The sequence below is a fragment of the Tarenaya hassleriana genome, unplaced genomic scaffold (genome assembly GCF_000463585.1).
Source record: "Tarenaya hassleriana unplaced genomic scaffold, ASM46358v1 Cleome15, whole genome shotgun sequence".
Lineage (NCBI taxonomy): Eukaryota > Viridiplantae > Streptophyta > Magnoliopsida > Brassicales > Cleomaceae > Tarenaya > Tarenaya hassleriana.
Window position 1 is genome coordinate 2,847,246 of NW_010964923.1, and position 21,382 is coordinate 2,868,627.

The following is a 21,382-nucleotide window of genomic DNA, read 5'->3' on the forward strand; positions in this document are numbered from 1 at the left end:
CATTTGAGAATCGGAAGAGAACTCGTTTTTATCCGATGATGAACTGATCGAGTTCGATGTCGGGTTTCTATCCACGATACCCTCTTCGATCCCGACGTTCTTAGCGCTGTTTCGCCTCTTCATCATACGGCTAAGCTCTGATTCTACCATAGAACTCGTTTCGCTTTTCGAACGTCTTAAACCGACCACCTCTGGTTTCGTGGATAACGTTTTCTTCTGATGAAACATTAGATCTTGCTCGAACAACGATGGCGTGTAGAGTGGCACGCTCTGTCTCGAGCTATCGATAAGCCCTACGGCTATGTTAAGCAATCCGTGTGGCCGACCAGACGCACGTAAAACCTCTAACGTGACGAATCTCATGGCCGAGACATGGTTCACGAGGTCACTGACCAAGGCCTGAACCGTTCCGACATGGATGTCTTTAAACCAATGCAAAGCGTAGATCTCGATGACGACTAACGATGTCTCGTCGTAGAGTGATTCCTCGTCCAGACGGAACACGAACTTGTCGTTCCACGTGGGGCTGGTCCCGCCCGTGTTGTCGACACGTGTCGTGAGCTTGCGCTCCGGGTCGAGCCATGCGATCGCGTACGTCTTCATGTATCGAGCCACCGGAGCGAGATCTTGTGCCGAGATTATGTTCAGCTCCAAGATCTGCGATGGCCCGAGAAACGACATTATGTTACGTTTTTCTTTTTACGTTCGTTGACGGAAAACGTAAAGAATCGAATCAGAAACGAATCCGAATGATGGAAGATTTTTTCACGGATTCGACGGGAAATTGTCGGCGGAGTCCTTCGTCGTCCGGTGAGGGGACGACGAAGGAAGATGGTGCATGGAAAGGGTGGACGACCAAATATTGGAACGGCACAGATAAACCAAACGGGAGATTCTTTTGGTGACTTTTTTTTTTTTTGTTTGTTTGTTATTTTGTGACACCAAATTGATTGGATTGCTTCTCTGTTGACCACTATTTTCTTCTCCTTTTCCTTTGCTATTTTTAGTTTATTTGCTTTGTTTATTTTCTTAATTTAGTTAGAGTTTTCTTCTAAATTGGAACGTATTAAGACTAAACAAGTGTTGCCACATATCATTCACAGTGAAATTTGGGGGATTTGGTTTGGTTTTGTTCAGTTTTTTTTTTTCATATTTGGTTTTAGGGTTTATAGAAGATACTATTCATTGGGGTTTATTTTATGACAGATTTTGATCAGTTTTTTCAAAAAAAAAAAATTTAATTAATTTCTAAAATGATTTTTGTTTTCCATTTGATTATTTTTTTTTAGAATGGTGTCATGGCCCGGAGTTCACATTAATGATGGGACCCCAATAAATACTTGTGATTGAAAAATTAGAATTACACTACCCTCCTCAACCTGAACCTCGATTTGAGACACGACATACGTTTTGTATCACATTTCATCGGTTGATCTAATCAAGTTAGTTTTGATTGGATTATTCTTACATGAACGTACGATACTAAACAAGTGTTGTCGGATATATCATGCACAATGAAATTGTATCACACCATATTATCATTGGAAGCGTATTGGAGGTATTGGTTTGGTTTCACTTAAGTCGTTTTGAGGCTTTAGGTTTTTCGTTTTTCAAAACCTATACTATTGTTTTTTTGGATAAACTCAAAAGAAGCCATCAACTTTTTTATTTGGACAAAAATATTATGTTTTTAATGTTTGTTATAAAAATTTATCAACTATTAGTTTGAAAAAAAACATCAAATACATAACTTGTTCAAAAATAATTTTTCACTTTAAATTTATACTAAAAAACATCAACTATTGGTTTTGATAAAAAAAATATATATATATATATATAAACCATTGAAATTATTCAAAAAATATTTTACTTTAAATTTGGTATAAAAATCTATATATTTTGAAAAAAAAGTATATGTAAATTATACGATTTTTAATAAATTTAACATACAAGTTTTTTTATATCTAATATTGTTTAAAATGATTCATTTTTACATGTAAAATATCAATTTTTTTATTAAATTAGATATTTAATTTTTTTTTTCAAAATTTATATATTTTTATTACAAAATTCAAAATAAAATATTTATTTAATAACTTAGATAGTTGATGATTTATCTTTTTAAAACCAAGAATTGATGTTTTATAACAAATTTAAGGAAAAAGATTGTTTTTTTAAATAAATTATATAGTTTTTTTTTTATAATCGGGTGATCCCAAACCCAAAGACAGATTAATCCCGACCCACGCGCATGACCCTTCAACAATAAATTATATAGTTGATTGTTTTTTCCTTAAAATTAATAGCTAATGGTTTTTTATAATTAATTTGAAGCACAAGATTTTCTTGTATACGTAGGATTAGTTGATGTGTTTTTAGTTTATCCCTTGGGTTTTATGATGATTCATTTAAAAAAAAATATTCAGCTAAGAAACATTTACATCATTAAGAAAATAAAAACGATTAAAATAAATCAAGAGTTCACATTACCACCGGCACAAGTATAGAGGAGCCATAGACCCAGGGAAAAAAAATCCTAATAACAATAAATTTTTTTAAAATAAAAATCACAAGAATTATCAACCATTTGTAAACCTAGATTTTTCTTTTCAATAAACTTAAATCTAAACATAACAATTTCAGATATTTGGGAATTCGACATGCTTTCACAAGATGTCACGTGTAAAATTTTAAAAAAAAAAGATAAAATCGAGCTATTTTGAATATAAATCAAATATAAAATACAACACCGAAGAAGAAACCTTCAAAATACAAGTAAACCAACTAATCAAACCTGGAAATTAAAAGCTCACGGCATCATCGTTGATCCAATCGTACTTCCCCTCGAATGGATTTGGAGTTTCCGACAACTCTGGATAATGTCCGATCGAATCTTTCCAAATGTTCTCGCAGTTCATATCCTTCATGATCTGCCAAACACAATTGCTGGACTCAAACCCCGCACCCATGCTTATCATCAATGCATTCTCTCCTTTCCTTAGCCTCTTCTTAGCCTCCATATACCCTAAAACATACCAAATTCCACTCGAGGACGTGTTTCCGAATCTGTGGAGCGCCATTCTCGCTGGCTCGGTATCGTGTTCGTCAAGTCCTAAGCGTTTTCCGATGGATTCGATGTTTGCCCTTCTTCCCGGAGGTATGCAGAAATGTTGTATTCCGGATTTTAGGTTTAGTCCTATCCTGCTCGAGGATTCGCCATTCGCTCCTCTCCTTTTGAACGAGCTAGTTATCGAGTAGCGAAACAGTTCCTTGACGGGCAATACTCTCGGAATCAGGACCTGAAAGTTCTTAGCCATGGCCCTGGCTGCAGCCTTTTCCAAGTGTTTTGTTCTTAGAAAGCCTTTGTGCCCTTCACTGTCCTCCATTTGCATGCTGCATGCATAAGCTTCTTCGTCGTACCCAACGTGAGCACGAACCACGGTTTTTAGCTTCATGATCGCTTTGTTCTTCAGTTTAACGTTGTTTGTTAACAGAACTGAACTCCCTCCTGTCCGGAACAGACAGTTCGAGAGCATCATCGATCTGTCTTTGCCACTATACCAGTGTGGACTCAATGATTCGGTGCTTACAACTAATGCCAATGTGTTTTTGTAGATCTTGAACAATCTTTGGACGAGATCTATCGATATAACGCTCGCACCACAACCCATTCCCGAGAGATTGTACGATTTGATGTCTTCCCTCATCTTGTACCTGTTCACCAGCCGTGAAACGAGGGAAGGAGCCGGCGGAAAGAGGGATACGTTCACGACGAGTATACCGATTTCGCGAGGCGAAATGCCCGTCTCGGCAAAGAGATTGTCTAACGTGTCGAACATGATCTCGTCCATCTCCGTATACGCATCGAGAAGATTAGGGTTATCCTCTCTACCTTCGAGGATGTTTCTTGGGCCGTAAGTTTCCTCCCCGATGCCTGAACTAATCATCGTCTTGAGGAGAAACCTGTATTCTTCAAGACCCAGTTTCTCGTTCCTCTGAACGATCTGTGCACATGTTCCGCTGTCGAGCTTTCTCTCGTCTTTCCCCTTGTAGCACTCATAGTGAAGCACAAAGCATGCGCGGTTTCTCCTCTCAAGAATCGGTTTCAACAGGAGGAAGACGAAACAAGGGACAAGTGAAAAACATGTCAAGGTGAGAAGATCCATGAGAGAGAGAGAGAGAGATATGAATAATATAATTTGATTTTCAGCTGTAAACATGACTGTAGAGCTATACAGGTAGGTGGTTTTATAGATTTGTGTGACGTGCATTTACTTCATCTTATTCTATTTTGACAGTGAATTGAATTCAAAACCTTGTCTTTTTATAAAACTGCATGTATCGCACGCAGCAGCATGCAAATATTACGTGTGAGACAATGTATGAATATAATATAGCAGACGTCACGTCAATGTCACGTGTTAGGGACGGTGGGATGTCACGTGGTGGAATGGAACGGCGAAGAAGAACCCGAATCAACTCGAACAAACACGGATTCGGAAGATGCCTCGAGACATAGATCATCGTAAGAGTATATTTGTCTCTCTATTTTTTTTATAAGCCGAACTTTTTATTCGACTACATCTCCCAAAATCAGAAAAATCAATGTAAATAAATCTCTCAAAATAAGAATTAGAATCTAAATTAAAAAAGAGTTTTGCTCTATTTCTTACCGGTCCGACCACCTAATTTTGAGGATAATATTATATTGATTTGAATAGGATGGATTCGAACTCTTAAACATTTGCATGTGTATAGAACCACTGGCCTAAGAAGATATTTGTCTTTATATAAAATTAATCGAATTAAGCTAAAATATATCAGGTACAGGTACAACAAAATTTGTATTTAAAAAAAATGAAAAAAACTTTTCCTGGTTCACTAATTTTTTAATTTGTTTTAGTCAATTTAATGATTAGATGGGTAAAATAGAATGGCACAAAGATATATATGTATAATGCAATAAAATGATAATTCACTTTGAACAGATGAATACCATATATTTCTATCGAAAATACATCATTTCTCATTAGATATTCTTGAATTGATAACTGTTAGATAATTATATATATCTTTCACCCAAAATTTACAATCTATTGTTTTCTTTTCAACAGTCAGATATCTAAACTATGATTCAATATTTTCAGATATATAAGGGGCCGTCATGTCCCTTTCATCTTTTTTTTTCCTCATTTTTCTTAATTCTGTGTCGTTGTTCAATTCAATCATAATTAAATACAAAAAACTAAGAGCAACACTATTAAATATGTATAAATGTTATGATTTTTATTTTAAGGAATTTTTATCACAAATTTGTTATATATATATATATACACACACACACTCAATCATATATTTGATTTGGTAAAGAAATTAGTTGACAAGTTTCTCTAAAAAAATTTATATCGATATCTCAAGTAATAAAATTTTAACCACCAATTATTAAATTCTCATTTAACCTTTCAATACCTAAATAAATTGATTTAGATGATTTGCCTTCAAATTTTGCTAATAGGAAAAAATTAGTATAATTTTTAAGTGATTATCTATTTTATTTTATCGAAAAAGATATACTTCAGATATGTATGAAGTCGTTATGGATAAATTTAGAAAACAAAAAAAATCGTAGAATTCAATTATAGAAGTTAATATTTTTGACGACAAACCCTAACCAACCATAGTACCGCACCCGTCTACAACCGTCGGTCGGTAAACCAGACCTCCCGACCCACCGTTCGCATTCATACTATGGCTAGCAAGAAGAGGGGGTAAACCCTCACATCTTCGGATCTTCCCCTGCCACCTCATCATCTCCAAAATCGTCTCTATCTGCCAATCCCAAAATTGCCACCCTCCTTCGCCTCCGACAGCACTGAACCCATGGAATCTGCCATACCGCCACCAAACCTGCACCAGCCACTCCTTCACAACCATAAAATCTTTCCTCCGGACCTAGATCTGAATCCTAATCCCGTCATCTTAGTGCGTATCCCCCTCACTGTTGGACTGTACAAAAAATCCCTATGTCAGAGAATCAATGAAATAATGAATTGTGTAATAAAACTGCAAAACATCCGAGCAAGTGCATGGAGGTGTATGTCACTAATGATGAGTGTCTGGCTGCTCTCCAGAAGGAATATTCTCCAATACACCTCTCAAAGCTATTCCCATCATATAGGAATAGATATGAAGGTTGTAGACGCCGCTGAATGGTATAAAACAATCCTAGATGGAGAGCTTTAGTGAACACATATCGGCAAGTTGATACTTTTGTACGTATAGGCAGGAGTTTGATCAGATCTTAAGTGAGTTTTCACGGATCAGATGGCAACCAAGCTCAATGTGCTTGGTGCGTTTATGAAAAACGGAGTTAGATGCGAGATACATTGCCGAGCATTTGTCGTAGAAGAGATTGATAGGGAGCTACACTGAAACATAGAAATCTGATAGTAAATGAAGCAACCAAGCAATTTCACAAGTGGTTTGGGTAAGAGAGCGATACTCTGCTTCAATGCTATTTTCGGGAGATCATTTCCTACTTATTGGCCTTCCAAGAGATAAGAGAGGAGCCCAAAAGAAGACTGAAAACCCAGTTATTGATCGTCGGGAATCATGACAAGAAATCTAGTCCAACAAATGCTTGCATGCACAATTCTGATGAACCCGAGTCGAAAAGTTTTTGACCACGATTTTTTCCAGGTATTTCAGAATTCGATGAGCTGTCTTGAGATGAATATCTGTTGGGTTTGATGAGACGGTGTTGCTCATATTGAGTAACCAAGTAGAAAATCTTTTCTAGAAAATCTTTTCTAGATCAGGTAAGAGATCAAGAATCACAATATGACTGCGAAAAGCGTCGAAGGAATGGTTGAGACCGAAAAAGAACTCAATAACGAAGTCCTTTTAGTTTTTGGCATGCCATTCCTGAGCGACATTGCAAAAGCAGTCACCACACTTGCAGTGATGACTGGTTTTGATCGATTTCAACTCCTCGCAAAGAGCGGTGGTGTGTAGAAGATGGTAACGTCGAGAGATCCTATGACGTGGTCATATGGATTTTGGTTGTAGATGATTGTATCGTGTGATATAATGCATGGTTGATATTTAAAAATTTTATGATTTAATTTATTAGGTGTTGAATTGTAATTGACATGTAAAATTTATTATATAATTTATTATACATTGGGTTTAGGGTTTAGTTGTCAAACGATTTGTATTGGTAATCGAACCATAGTTATAGAAATTTTAAAAATCATAGGTAACTGCATTTTCCTATACGTGTAAGAATATGTAAAATGAAAAGAAAAAAAATAATATCTGAATGATAGAAATTAGATGAACTTCGTTTATAAACTCATTTCTAGATTTCGCTACGGACCAGCTCAGTTGTAGACCGTAGTAGATTTAGGACCAATTTCATCATGTTACCTCTAATAACACTTCTCCAATTCTATCACATCATTATTTTTTTAAAAAAGATCTAATCTTATAATACATAAACATATTTTAACCGAGTTAGATCTAAAATAAATAAATTCATTTACAATTAAAATTATGAAGTATAAAATAAAAATATTTTCAAAATTAAATAAATACGGTAAAAAAAAAGAGGAACAAAAAAAGAAAAATAAATTCGCAAAAGTCGTCTCCTTGGAGTGTGATCTTTGAGTCGGCGAAGTTGGAAAAAGAAAATGCAGTCGGGCGATGGTTACAGCAATGGTTACCATCACGACAACCAGCAGCCATGGCGAGAGAAGCGTGATGGCTTGAGTTCCAATGGCCGTACCCGGCGGCGGAGCCGAGGCGGAGCTCGTTATACCGGCGGCAGCGGAAATGGCTTCTCCAATCCTCTTAGGGTTTTCGACCAGTTCGATGACCAGAAATCTCCGCCGCCTCCTCCGCCGCCGACGGACTTCGACGTAGCGTACTTTCACTCATACGCTCACGTTGGCATTCACGAAGAGATGATCAAGGTACTTCTCTCGATTTTTCTTCGTAATTTCTCCTAGGGCTTATTCATGTCGAGAGATTTTGGTTTGGCCTTGTGAGCTACGTTCTAGTGGTGGCTCAGTTGTGAGTTGAATTGAGGTTTAGGGTTTAGTTCTCGTGATTGATCTTGGGAGAATTCTGTGTTTGTATATTGGATTGATAACGAATAGATCTCTTAACACTTTGGTACGAGCGGTGAAATTTCAATTTTTCGAAATAATCAGCTTAACATGCCATGAAATTGGTTTATTGTGGGTTCAACTGGGATTTTGTGTAAACCCTTCTGGTATTGGAGTTTTATCTACTGCATATTCAGACTTGACCGATCTGCCTTCTCTTTGTATGGAAAGGGATCACCAGTGTCTGTGGAAAATGGATGAGAAGGTAGTTGGTAGACTACGCATCAATAGGGAGTGTTAGTCAGCGAATTCAGTGGCTATGCCTTTACTTTTCAGATTGTCTTTTTCATTCTTTTCGGTGAATTTGACTTACTTTGTTCCATGTTTCTCCTCTGCATTTTGCTCTTTTATGTGAAATCTGCCCGGTTGATGCAGGATCGTGCAAGGACGGAAACTTATAGGGAGGCCATCATGCAGCATCAAAATTTTATTCAAGGCAAAGTAATGTTCCTGGCTATATTTTATTATCTTCAGAAATGAGATTGGAGAAAAGATTCAAGCTCCGGATTCGTGTATCTTATTTTATTATTTTATCTGATTGTGTTTAGACTGGGTTCTGGAACTGGTAGTATGCAAGACTTGTTTGAACAAACTGTGCTTGTGATGTGGTAGTTTTGTGTTTGTGGTTGAAAAATCCATTTCTGCGTTGACTAAATGTTATTGCCCTGCAGATTGTGGTGGATGTTGGCTGTGGGACAGGCATTCTTTCAATCTTTTGTGCTCAGGCCGGTGCAAAGCGGGTAGGAAATACTATCTGTTATAATACCCGTAACATGGACATTGGGCATTGATTTCTAACAATTTGCACCTAAAGTTTCGAAGACATTGAAAGTTGTAGGATATGGATTTTGGTCAGTTTTGTGTTTTTTTTTCTCTATCTACAATGTTTTTCTAGCTGAGAAGAAAACCAGCTCCGCCTTGTTTTCTTACAACCACTAATTTTCTGTACAGGTATATGCTGTTGATGCAAGTGACATAGCAGTGCAGGTATTTTTCCAGATGCTTTCTCTGTTCAATAACTGGGTACAGAACATTGCTCTCAAAGTTGCAGTCTTTAGCTTTATAATAACTTCCATAATGTTAAAAATCTGGGAAATTCCAAGTTATAATTAGATGGAATGAGATATTTTGGAATTTTGTGAGAATTCACTGTATATGACGAGATTAATTGTGTAGCAATCAGGACACCAATTTAATGTTTTGAATGGAAGAAATGTGATATCGCATATGATGAGATCAATTGTGTAGTCAGGGAATGATGCTTGTTTCAATCTTATCTAAAATGATGTGACTGTGTTTGAAATTTACACAATTTTGTTTCAGTGACTATCAGCTCTTGTAATTCTTTTATCTTCACCAGGCAAATGAAGTCGTTAAAGCTAATGGTTTATCTGATAAAGTCATTGTTTTGCATGGGAGGGTGGAGGTACGTTCTTCGCTGTAGTTTATTTCATGTCAGGTATTTCCTATGCATTACAATGAATGGCATGCTAAGGCTTATCTCTAAACTACTCACAGATAGACTGTTTCTCTTTAGGCAGAAACATTAGATCTTTTTGGTCATTTGTTTTCTATCATCTCATATGAACTTGTGTGGAAGAAATAGTTCTCTACATAAGGATTTTGTTTCTATTATCCTAGTATTCTCAAGGATGTGTAGTAATGTGCTATGACTTATGAAGAAGCTTACATTGAAGATTCAAGCCCATAACTTGTGGCTTCTGAATAGAAGTGAGTGCAATGGACAATTTAGTGGCTTCATTTGTGCATAGCTACAGAGATAAAATTGTTTGGTGGCAACATACATCCTTAGAAGATATATTTTAAAAAAAGATGTCTCGCCTTCATCATCTATACTGATTGTTGTCTGTTGGAATGTGCATCAGGATGTTGAGATTGACGAGGAAGTTGATGTTATAATTTCAGAGTGGATGGGCTACATGCTCTTGTATGAGGTTATTTCGATAACTCATGTTTGTTTGTCGATGTTTGGTGAACTCAAATCCTAACCATACAATAGTTCCTCTTTTCTTTAAGACTATCTATTCTCTCATTCTTATATTACATTTTCAAATGTGGAACAATAGAGCATGCTGGGAAGTGTTATTACAGCTAGAGATCGTTGGCTAAAGCGTGGAGGTCTGATTCTTCCATCACACGCAACTGTATGGTTCTAATTCCTTCTAATTTAATATCCCCTTTTTTTCCCTCTTGGTACTTCCACTTGCGGAAAAATCTTTTTGTGGGCCTTGTCTTCTGTCTTAACACTGATAAATTATTTGAAGTTAATCCAACTGCTCGGTTTTGTTATTCATTCTGATGTAACTCGTGTTCTTGCTCTTTTTATTGATACCTGAAGCTAATCGAACGGCCTAGCTTTTGTTATTCATTATTTGGTTTTGTTTTGGCTTATAATCCAATGACTTTTGGATGTGATGTATATTCTCTGGTTTCAGCTATACATGGCACCTATCACACACCCTGACAGATACAGCCAAAGCATTGATTTTTGGCGCAATGTCTATGGAATTGACAGTACGTATAGACTATATTAACAACATCAACTTTTACAAAGTCATTATGTTAAATTCTACTGCTGTATTAGTTAACCTGAGATTTATCCTTTCTATTTTCTTTGGATTTTTTGTTTTGGGATTACTGTATTTAGCATCATAGTAGTAGTGAGGTTAGGGAAACCCCACACTGATCAGATGTGATAAAATGGACTAATGTGATAGCATATGACCATAATTCAATGTGTGTGTGCTCGATTCTGGAATATAACCCGAGGCATTGGTTCATCAGGGGGTTCAATTTAATTGTTTGCTTGTTATTTACTATAATGCTGGGGACTTATCTACTGGAAAATAACATAAATAGCTAGGCAATAGCCGTAAAAAGGAAGTGTATTGCAGTGAGGTTTCAGTAACAATGTTTTTATTTCCAGTGTCTGCAATGATGCAATTAGCAAAACAGTGTGCGTTTGAAGAACCTAGTGTGGAGACGATAAGTGGCGAGAATGTTTTAACATGGCCACATGTGGTATTTTCCTCTTCTTTATATGCTTGTCACATCTAATGATTCTAATTTTAAGTTCATAGCTATTTTTACATTCCGAGAGGTTTCATTCTATTTGTTAAGTGGTCAGCATTAGCACCCGCATACTTTGTTTATTGCAAACACGAGTGTTTCAGGTTAAGCATGTGGACTGTTACTCAATACAAACTCATGAGCTCGACTCCGTTACTACAAGATATAAATTTAAGTCCATGATGAGAGGTACATCTAGTTCTTATATCGACCATCCCATGTGTGTGTGTAGCACACAAATAGAAGCTTTCGTTTACACTTTCTTCGTCCTCTGCTGTAGCTCCTATGCATGGGTTTGCATTTTGGTTTGATGTTGAATTCAGTGGGCCAGCCTCTTCAACTACCAATAACCGCTGTGTAGCTGTGGCTAGTGGTTCATCGTTGAATTGTAATGGAGATGAGAATCAAAAGAAACGGGCTAATCCCGATAATGCTCTCGTATTGTCCACTGCTCCTGAGGCGCCTCCAACACACTGGCAGCAGGTAAAAACCATGTGCCTATACCTTTTATGTTGTCATCTCTCCTTTAACTGTACTTTTGTTGTGAACTCTCTACCATGAATGTTTTAGGGAAAAAAAAGGATCTAGGAATAAACAGACTTATAAATGCATGCTAAGTTGCTAACAACACACCAAAAAAAGTAACCATGCTTAAAATAAGTGAATTCGTAATTTTATACTAAAATTATTCATGTTCATAGGTTTCCTGTATATTTTACGCATGAAACGTACAAATCCGTTTACTTTCAGAGAAATGATTGCAAGTTTATATATTTCAAGCCTCTTGCACTGTCTATGTCTATGTATAGTTAGCGTGAATCTTTGAGTCTGCTTGTTTGTTTTGTTTCTATGGCAAGATTTTAGGAAATCTTAAGTTTCTTTCACTGACTTGTGAATTGATCAGGCTGACACGTCTCATCTTATAATTGGCACCACTTTTGTTACTTTCCTAACAACATTTCCTCGCAGTTTACAGAATTGAGGAACTAACTTCTACACTTTTTGACAAAAAAAAACTTTGTTTTCCATTTAGATTATCCATTTTTTGTAACCGAATTATTTCGACAGACAATTGTATATTTCTACGACCCGATAGATGTCGAGCAAGATCAAGTTATTGAAGGCTCTGTTACCCTCTCACAAAGCAAGGAGAACCGAAGATTCATGAACATTCATCTCGGATACTCGTGAGTAAAACTACAAACCTCATTTTTTCCTCCTATTAAGACTTATCCTCGTGATCTCCATCCTTATTGGCACTTCCTCTTGTGATTATCACAGTTCCGCTGGACGATCCTTTGTAAAAGAATCAGTAATGCGGTGAGACGCTATTTCGTGTTGAATTATTCGAAGAAGAATCATCATGGCCTAACCATAGAAGCCTTGGAAGATGTGGTGTCCATGGCAATGGGGCAGTAGCAGTCATTTTACGGTTAGTATCTCGTATAAGCCTGATGACCAACGGACCTTAGGTTCTTAGGTGAAGTGTGAGCAATCTTCTTTAGATGTTTACACTATCCCTTTGGTCGATAGGGCACTTCTGAGTGATTTGTACCATTGAGGTATTTTTTTTTTCTTCCCTGGTCTGGACGAGATCTCACTTGGGCAAAATAGATGGTTTGAACCGCAACTGGCCGTGGTGGTTGCGGTTATGATTGTGATTGAGGCAGCATCTTTGGCATTATCAAAAATACTCTTACTTTGCTATTTTGATTTCAACACATATCCTTCTCCACTTGTAACCATATGACTCATGTGATCCGAAATATAGTGTGGTCACATGTTGGTCCCATTGTTCATAACGTTAGATTTATAATGTTTTAATCAAATGGTTAGTAAAATATATAAGATATGAACATAATGAATTAGTGTGATCACGATAAATTTAACGTTATAATCAATAAAATTAAAATATGACCACATGGGTCACATGTTCACAGATGAAGAAAGTTATGTGTTTAATTCAAAATAGCAAAATAAGGGTATTTTTGATATAATGTCGGTTTGTTGACTATTGGTCTTTGTTACATATCACTTTATGATTGAAGTGTCGTAACTCTATTGAAAACAGTGGCAAATCGTAATGAGTTTTCTGATGAAAACCTTAGACATATTATTAACAGCGGAAATTATGGGATAATCGAACAACAAACCGTTGCATCTTAATCTATTTTAGGGTATATGGACATTGGAAAGTAATCCTATGGATTTTCGAATATCCGTAACTTATTTTATTATGGGCTGAATTACAATAGACATCTAATAGTATTTGAAAGTTGTAACGGTGACTTTAATGCTAAGACATGGTGACTTTAATGCTAAGACATCCGAACTACTAGGAATTAGGGTGGTTTATTGGGTCTGAGTTCCGTTCAATTATGTTCGGGATTGATTATTTCGGTTTTAGAAAAATTATAACTGTTCGGTTTTTTTATAACCATTTTCAAAGCATTTGAAATCTCTAATCTACTATGTAGAATTACAATAACCACGAATTTTAACAAATTTTAATAAATTTTCACTCAGTTTGTGAGAATTTTGTTTTCTTGTCTATGCAACATTTCAATGCGACCCAACATATCGTGGGTGAGTGGTCAAGTTTGGGTAGGAGGTAACTCCACTTTGAGGTTGAGTGTTCGATTCCTGGCTGATGGGGAGGGAGTTAATTTCTGGGTTTATACAAAGGCTGCTCCCGGGTCGGAGGTTTATATAGTCAACGCGTCCGAAGGGTAGCAGCTAGGGATCCTCCATTATTAAAAAAAAAAATATTTCAATGCGAAAAGATAGATTAATCGAATAAATGGGATGAATTACCACTAGAGTTTGATAGGTATCACCATTCATTTAACTAATTAGACATTACACATGCGTGAATAAATTTTTTTTTTCAAGTGAAGGAATTCATAATTTGGGTTTTATTAAAAACATCTGTTTTTGAAATATTTCATTTATTTCTATATTAAATTCTAATTCGATTAACTTAGTTTTAAAAAAACCATATCCTATCAACTTTCAAATTATATCAGAATATAGTTACATATTATTCGGGTAGATTTGATTTAGATACCTAAATCAAAATCTCATCCATATCTAAAACTTTACAAAAACTTGAAACATTCTTTTGCCACAAAAGGGAAAACGAAATCATTGCATTATTATTTGGACGGATGCCTAAACGAAAAGCCTCTCACTTGTATGTTATACTTCAACAACTCTGAGAAACGTCTAAAGGCAAATTATAAGGAAATTGAGAGAGAAAAATGTAATCAAACTGCCCAAATTTATCTGAATCCAATGGCTAAAATTTGCTGCCGCCACCAATGATACAGAGAGAGAATACAATACTTGCAATCAGAGGCGAAAACGGATCCGAAACTGACGGCAAAATCGCGCTTTCTCATAACCCCGAGAGCTTCTAAATGAATTATTACGCCTTCCTTGCGGACCCTCAAATCACCCGACTGTCAAACCGAACCCAAACTTGTAGTCCTTTTTCTTATGATCGAGCTGTCACGTATATTAGATGGTACAAAGAATAGTGAATACCAAGACGAAAATTATCGAAAGCACGATGGAATTCCAAGTTAAATAGATTACAAGGCTAAGGATTTGTTATGAATAAACTTCATACCTCTGCGGAAAGAATGAAATTGAGGCCCATATTCAATCGTTCTTCGAGGTAAGCAGCTGTAACACCGTTGGAATCGATCTTCCCCCTTAAACGACACTAGAAAAACACCCACGAGGCAGAACTAGATTGAATTGAAGACAAATACGATGCAAAGTTCAACTTCATAAAATTAGGAATCAGACAGTTGTAAGCATAATTTTCAACCAAGAGTTACATTTTTGTTTGATATAAAAACGCATGTGGTCTTAAAAGAGGACAAAAGAAAGTACCTGTCTGAGAATGTAATCGTAGCCCACACTGGCTGTAACGTCTCTCGACATATAGTTGTACATGAAATCCGTCGCAAGTGAAACCTTATTATGATGGAAAGTGGTTACGTCAACTAAAAAAGTTAAGATATATTTAAGGTGAGAATCAGGAGACCAGTGTCTCACCTTCTCTGACACCTTCTGAACATAGCTCAGGGCAACCATACCAGTGCTGGCCACTTGACCAGTGGCGACCTGTGTACAAAACACAAACATTGAATATGGCAATTCTAATTTTGGGAACGGGAGGTTAAAAGTGTAATCAATTGAAGATTTCAGAAACCAAGCAAGTTCTCAAATGAAGAATGAAGCAGGAAGTGGGTCAGAACCCGGACATATCTATAAAATGAAATCTTTTACTGATATACGACAGACCTTTTACTTGAAGATAACAAAAGATTCGAAATGGTAATGGAATAGAGATGATAAGTATAGATGCAATGATGACAATACAGGATAGTTGGCTTCAACTGAGATTTGGGGGATAAAAGACCTAAATGCTCAAATCCTTGTTTTAAACTGAAGATATAACTGCTACTCCAGAATCTAAAAAACCCAGTATAAAACCAGAAAGTTGTCCTTGAATCAAATATTGTGCAGAACGATATAAAATAGTCAAACAAATAGCATATAAGAAAGTGATTGTCAATTGTGAATTTGTGAGCTGAACACATGACCAAGACGAAACATTACCATCTTTTCTGTCTCATATCTAGCAGCATAACCAATGCCAGACTTCCTGTGCTGGCCAGCCCAGAAAATCTCACCACCCAAAGCAAGGCGGGGTGTCACACTCTATAAGAAAATCAGATAGTTCAGTGAATCAGAGGAGCACCTAGCGCTAATTAAAATAATTGTTTTCGCAGATAAAGACTGTAAGCGTTACCAAAATCACAAAGTTGGATGATAACAAGACTGTCCAAAATTCATCTTTCAGGGTTCTACAGTTAATAAGTTTGCTAGAAAATGGACAACAAACCTTTATATAAACACGAGACATATATTTTGAGAGAGCTTTCCTTTCATCTCTTGTTCATGTTCATACACAAAAGTCTACAACTACATAAAATAACAGCTGATGTTTCAGTTGTCCACTTTACCTGGATATAGTTAGCTCCAAGTAAGGCTCCATTTCCAAGTTGAAACTGGGTCCGGTAGTCTGATCCCTACACAGACATGAAACTTAACTCAGCGAAGAGCTGCATCAAAGGGGTTAAAAAATTTAAGTACTTAAAAGCATTTACTGACCATGTAATCGAAGTTGAACATCGCATGTGACATATGGGGTTCATTTGTGAGCTGATAAGGAGAACAAAGAATTATTGGAGATATGATTATAAACTGAAGGTAAATATTATGCAGCAACTCAAAACAAATCAAAATTTTCAGTTGCAGCATATTTTACCTGAGCATTAGCTTTCATGATCAGCTTATCAGTTAAATCGCACTTCACTCTCGCATTTAGTCGACCATCCGTCAAGACCCTTCCGATAAGCATCAACTGTTTAGAAGTTCATCAATTTCAAAGCTTTTTAATTGCTCTAAAAATCGGAAAAAAACAAAAATAGATTACCAGATTCAGTAAAAACAACCTACCTTTGGGTCAATAAAATTCGCACCAAACTCATATTGTGCGGTTGGAATTTTGATCGTTTCAGAAGACTGGGAAGGAACTTCTGTTGGTCCCATCAATACACTGTTTGAAACATCAATAAACATGATTATAAAGGAAGGTTGTGGAAGGTATTCTTAATAAACGAATGTTATTACCTGTGACTAAGAGAAAACTTTGAGTTCAACCCCTTGGTAAAGTCGAAGCGTAAACCCTCAAAAAGCTCAGGCTTTAAAGACACTGCAACAGAATCAAACCAGTTATGATCCAAGTAAGAAAACACAATCAAAGACTACACCACCACACATGACAGGATTTGATGTCAAACTGGTGTCTGGTGAAAACTTTAGAAGATCCATCCCCAACCTCCATAAAAAAGGACTAACCCTATGCCCATCTAGTGGGGTACTGGGGAAGGGAATATACTATGCAGCTTTACCCCTACATTTATGTAGCGAGGCTGATTCAAACCCGCGACCTCAGATCCTACGGTAAATGGTTTTACCGCTGAGCCAGGTCGGCCCTTCTTTCCCAACCTCCCATGTGACTAATTATCTAGAGATACCACATATGGCTCATAGTAATTAATGGATCTACAGTGACCATATTCTTAGCAAAAGGTCTTGAAAAAAGGATAAAAAAGATAGAGGAAAAATAAAAAATCTAATACCAAACACTTCGTAATTTTTTTTTCCAGAAATCTAGAAACCCGTTTCTACTGCCAAAGCTAAAACTTTGAGCAGCATTGCTGAACTTAATCAATTCTTTTTCACATGAAGTAAAATCAACCGCAACATAGCACAAATGACAGGCGCTCAATCGCAATCAATTAGAATTGAAGCAACACCCGTAGTTCTTGACCTACCCAGTGAAATGCTAAGTTCACAAAGAACACAACATATCAATGCTCAAACAAAACATTAAATTCCCATTTTACAATACCAATGCAACTATTGTGATACTCATCTACATCTAGATTGTTCGTTCAGAAATTCAGATCAAAGACCCAAAAACCTAGAAACCCAAACACGACACACCCAGATTCAGATTAAGTTGCAATAGAAACTAGAAAAAGAAGACACGCGGATATAGGACAGAGAACAAGTACTGGTACTGAACTGAGAGCTTCTCGGTGGATTTCTTCGTAGGGAATAGGGCAAGGGAGGTTCGCGTAATCCACTTTCTCCTCCACTTTGCTATTCATATCGTCTTGTGCCGCCATGACCGGTGATGCAAGTCCCGCCATCACTTACGCCTCTTCAAAACCCTTTTTCTGCGATTTGAGCGAGAGAGAAAATGGGAGGAGTCCAAAGCAGGCGAGGGTTTTTTCCCTTTGGAGGCTATATGGGTTTTTCTCTGTCAGGGTTTTGCGAATTTGGTTCAGTTTCTCCGGTTCGGTTTACAGGTTAACCGATTAAAAACCGGTTGATACTCGGTTTAGCGACAAAACCAGCTTAATATTCAGGGGTTTCGGCACCCGGTTAACAATTATGACTTTCGTGTTCACACAGAAACTAGGTGGCGCCTGGTTGGCATATATTTTAGTATGAAATTTTATTTAGTTTTTTGAATTTATATTCATTAATGTGTTAATTTCTATATATTTAAATATTTCAGTGGTATCGGATATTTTAATATTTTCAAATAAACAGTTGATTAGTTTTAATTTTTCGTGAGATTCATGTATAATTGTATTACGAATATGGTGAAAGAATAAAATACTCGTAAAAGACGTATTCTATTCTCTATTTTTTCATACGTGTTTTGTCAGATTGATAATGTGATTTTTGGATTAGATCAAAGTTATCATTTTACCGAGTACATATATTAATTTACATATTCTTAATTTTTACTAACAATCTAAAAGCGTTAAATACGTACGAAGCTTATGATGTTAATTCTTATTTTTTTTTCTCCAACAGTCGGAACATTTGGTGGTCTAACTTTCGGATACAATCTTGGAGGTTTAGGTCAGTGGGACTTTATTTTTTGTTGTGTGGTTTAATCGTGAAAACGAAGATATGAGCTAGTTTGGAATTTTGTTTGTTATGATCTTGAAATTAAAATTTAGGGAATTTGGATCCGATTTCATAATAAAACTTTCGGAACTCCGAATATATTTTAAGATGTTTCTGAACAAGAGAAGTGTCTACATGTATACGAACGACGCAATATATAGAATGTTCATTGTATTGATCACAATATATATCAGCATGTATAATAGGTTTAACCTAGCAAAGAAGGCAAGTTACACAAGAGGAATGTGTACAATGATTAAGGAAGTATATATTATTTCATATATGCTCCCGCAAGATGAATCACCCCTCACCCTCGTTGATTCCCATTCTTGGAACATCAGTCATCGAAGGAAGAGTGAAGAAGAGATTTGGTGAGGATATCCGCTAGTTGATCATTGGAGCTAATGTGCGATATACAAAGAGAGTCCTTTTCAATTTGCTCACGAACAAACAGATAGTCGAGAGCCAAGTGTTTCATTTGTGAATGGAAAATCGGGTTAGAACTCAAGTATGTACTTCTGATGTTGTCGCAATATATAGTTGGGAGTTGCGGAATGGAAACATGAAGCTCATACACGAGCTTCATGATCCAACATAATTCAGCGGAGGTGTTGGCAACAGATCTATACTCGGTTTCGGTGGATTTCAGAAGAGACCATTTTGTTTCTTCGAAGACCAAGAGATAGGATGACGCCCAAGACAGACGATGTAGACTCTGATAGATTTGAAGTCGGCTCCATCACCTGCCCAATCATCGGTGCTGAAGGCATGGAGTCGAGAGGAGTTGTCGGTGGCATAGAAAACTCCATTTGTCCGAGAACCAGATAAGTATCAAAGAATCCATTTTAAAGCTTGCCAATGCTCATATGTCGGTTGATATATAAACTGTAAGAGTTTATTAACAGCAAAATTCACATCGAGTCGTGTGAGAGAGAGATATTAGAGGCTGCCAAGAAGTTACCGGTACTCAGTTGGGTCAGAAAGTGGGTATCGAGATGTCATTGTAAGCTGAGAGGAAAGGTGAATGCCATTGGTGTTGAATAGAAGTTATTGCAAAAAAATGTAAGTGATCCTACTCATAAATATGAGTAAACGTGCATACGTTTGTATTTATATGCATTTCTTTTGTAATGAATCGATAATGGATTCACTACAAGAAAATAGTTATATACCGACGGAAAAATCCGTCGCAAATATAAAGGAAATCCGTCGCAATTAAGAATTTGCGACGGAATGCGACGGATTTATTTCCGTCGGTATAGCGCTGTCGCAAACGTATAACGGTCGTTAATCCGTCGCATTTTTGCGACGGAAAAAATCTGCGTTTTGCGACGGAAAGTGACGGATAATTCCGTCGCAATTTGCGACGGATTTTTTTCCGTCGCATTCCGTCGCAAATGTTTTAAAAAATTTAAAAAAAAATATAAAAAAATTAAATACTATATATACACATACATATATACATTTTCACATACACATACATTCATACACATGCATTACATACATACAAATATACATACATATACATACATATATATACACATATTTTCATATACACAAACACACATACACATTCACACATATACATATATACACATATATACACATACATAAATATTCATACACATACACATTTCACAAACACATACACATACATATAAACACACACATATACACATATTCATATACACATACAATCACATATACATACACATACATATTCACATTCACATATATATATATATACACATACACATTCATATAAACACACACATACTGTGACACCCGTAACCCCGTATCCCGCTTACAGGTTGTGCCACGTGGACAATAAAATCACAATCGGAAAATTTAGAAATATAAACTCGCGGGAAAGGCTAAACCATCCATTTTAAATATAATACAGCGGAAGACATTATAAAATACATCAATACGTTCGCACACGTATGGAAAGATACCAGTACATAATACAAGTGGTGTGAAAACTATAACACAAAAAGTTCGAAGATCACCATTCTTTATTTTTGAAAACGGAATGCGTTAAAGATAATTATACACGATCAAGAAGTCTAGCTGTCACCGGGTCCCGTGTCTGCCTCAGTCACTGTTGCTGCTCACGACCTGAAACGTTGCATAACAACGTCCTAAGCTACGTGCTTAGGGAGGAATTCGGGTGTAACCCGAGATTTCTATTTTTATTGAAAACGGCCAAGCAATATAGTCAATATTATAATATACAAGCGACGAGAAATATCAATCAGATCAATCATCGTGAAAATCAATCAGCAATCTCAAACAAATCCGTCAATCGTCTCTACGTGTATCTCACACGTAGGTAATTCAACAACTCATTCATGCCTGTGTCGAACACGAGGCGCAACAGTCCAAGCAAAATCGTTTGCGAGGACCTCAAGTGATCTTCATACTCCTCATCGGTCACCGATATCACGACTCTCGGTACCGGTCATCTCCATACCCACTCCAGACATCGATCCCCGATGCCGCCGACTGCCGGGCAAAGCAGCTCTATGCTAACTCCCCCTCGCCGACCATCCGCC

The 21,382-nt window shown here is 36.7% G+C and overlaps 4 protein-coding genes across 5 annotated transcripts in view; 1 reads left to right on the forward strand and 3 right to left on the reverse strand.

The window, feature by feature from the left end:
- The window catches only part of LOC104809022, a 2,106-nt gene extending 1,174 nt beyond the window's left edge, over positions 1–932 (reverse strand). The window contains exon 1 of one of the 2 annotated variants that reach the window (XM_010534901.2): positions 4–932. In XM_010534901.2, coding sequence (XP_010533203.1) covers positions 4–681 — 678 coding nt within the window. In that variant the 5' untranslated portion in view covers positions 682–932. The other variant, XM_010534902.2, reaches the window with a different exon arrangement.
- Positions 933–2,801: 1,869 nt separating this feature from the next.
- LOC104809023 (3-ketoacyl-CoA synthase 19-like) lies at positions 2,802–4,178 on the reverse strand. The gene has a single exon (XM_010534904.1). It carries the CDS (start codon positions 4,164–4,166, stop codon positions 2,802–2,804), a length of 1,365 nt encoding a protein of 454 aa, XP_010533206.1. The 5' UTR covers positions 4,167–4,178.
- Positions 4,179–7,642: 3,464 nt separating this feature from the next.
- On the forward strand, positions 7,643–12,956 carry LOC104809024 (probable protein arginine N-methyltransferase 6). Its single transcript, XM_010534905.1, has 13 exons — positions 7,643–7,973; positions 8,544–8,609; positions 8,840–8,908; positions 9,120–9,155; positions 9,529–9,594; positions 10,055–10,123; positions 10,256–10,333; positions 10,625–10,703; positions 11,116–11,210; positions 11,363–11,447; positions 11,539–11,741; positions 12,327–12,445; positions 12,540–12,956. Exons 1-13 carry the CDS (start codon positions 7,692–7,694, stop codon positions 12,580–12,582), a joined length of 1,290 nt encoding a protein of 429 aa, XP_010533207.1. The 5' UTR covers positions 7,643–7,691; the 3' UTR covers positions 12,583–12,956.
- A 1,434-nt stretch (positions 12,957–14,390) lies between these two features.
- Positions 14,391–18,139, reverse strand: LOC104809025 (mitochondrial import receptor subunit TOM40-1-like). Its single transcript, XM_010534906.1, has 11 exons — positions 17,929–18,139; positions 16,968–17,049; positions 16,794–16,893; positions 16,603–16,698; positions 16,446–16,496; positions 16,298–16,363; positions 15,891–15,992; positions 15,324–15,392; positions 15,159–15,242; positions 14,890–14,985; positions 14,391–14,765 (listed from the first exon to the last, which is right to left on the reverse strand). The coding sequence occupies exons 1-11, from the start codon at positions 18,053–18,055 to the stop codon at positions 14,712–14,714; spliced, it is 927 nt and encodes a 308-aa protein (XP_010533208.1). The 5' UTR covers positions 18,056–18,139; the 3' UTR covers positions 14,391–14,711.
- Between the last annotated feature and the right edge of the window lie 3,243 nt (positions 18,140–21,382).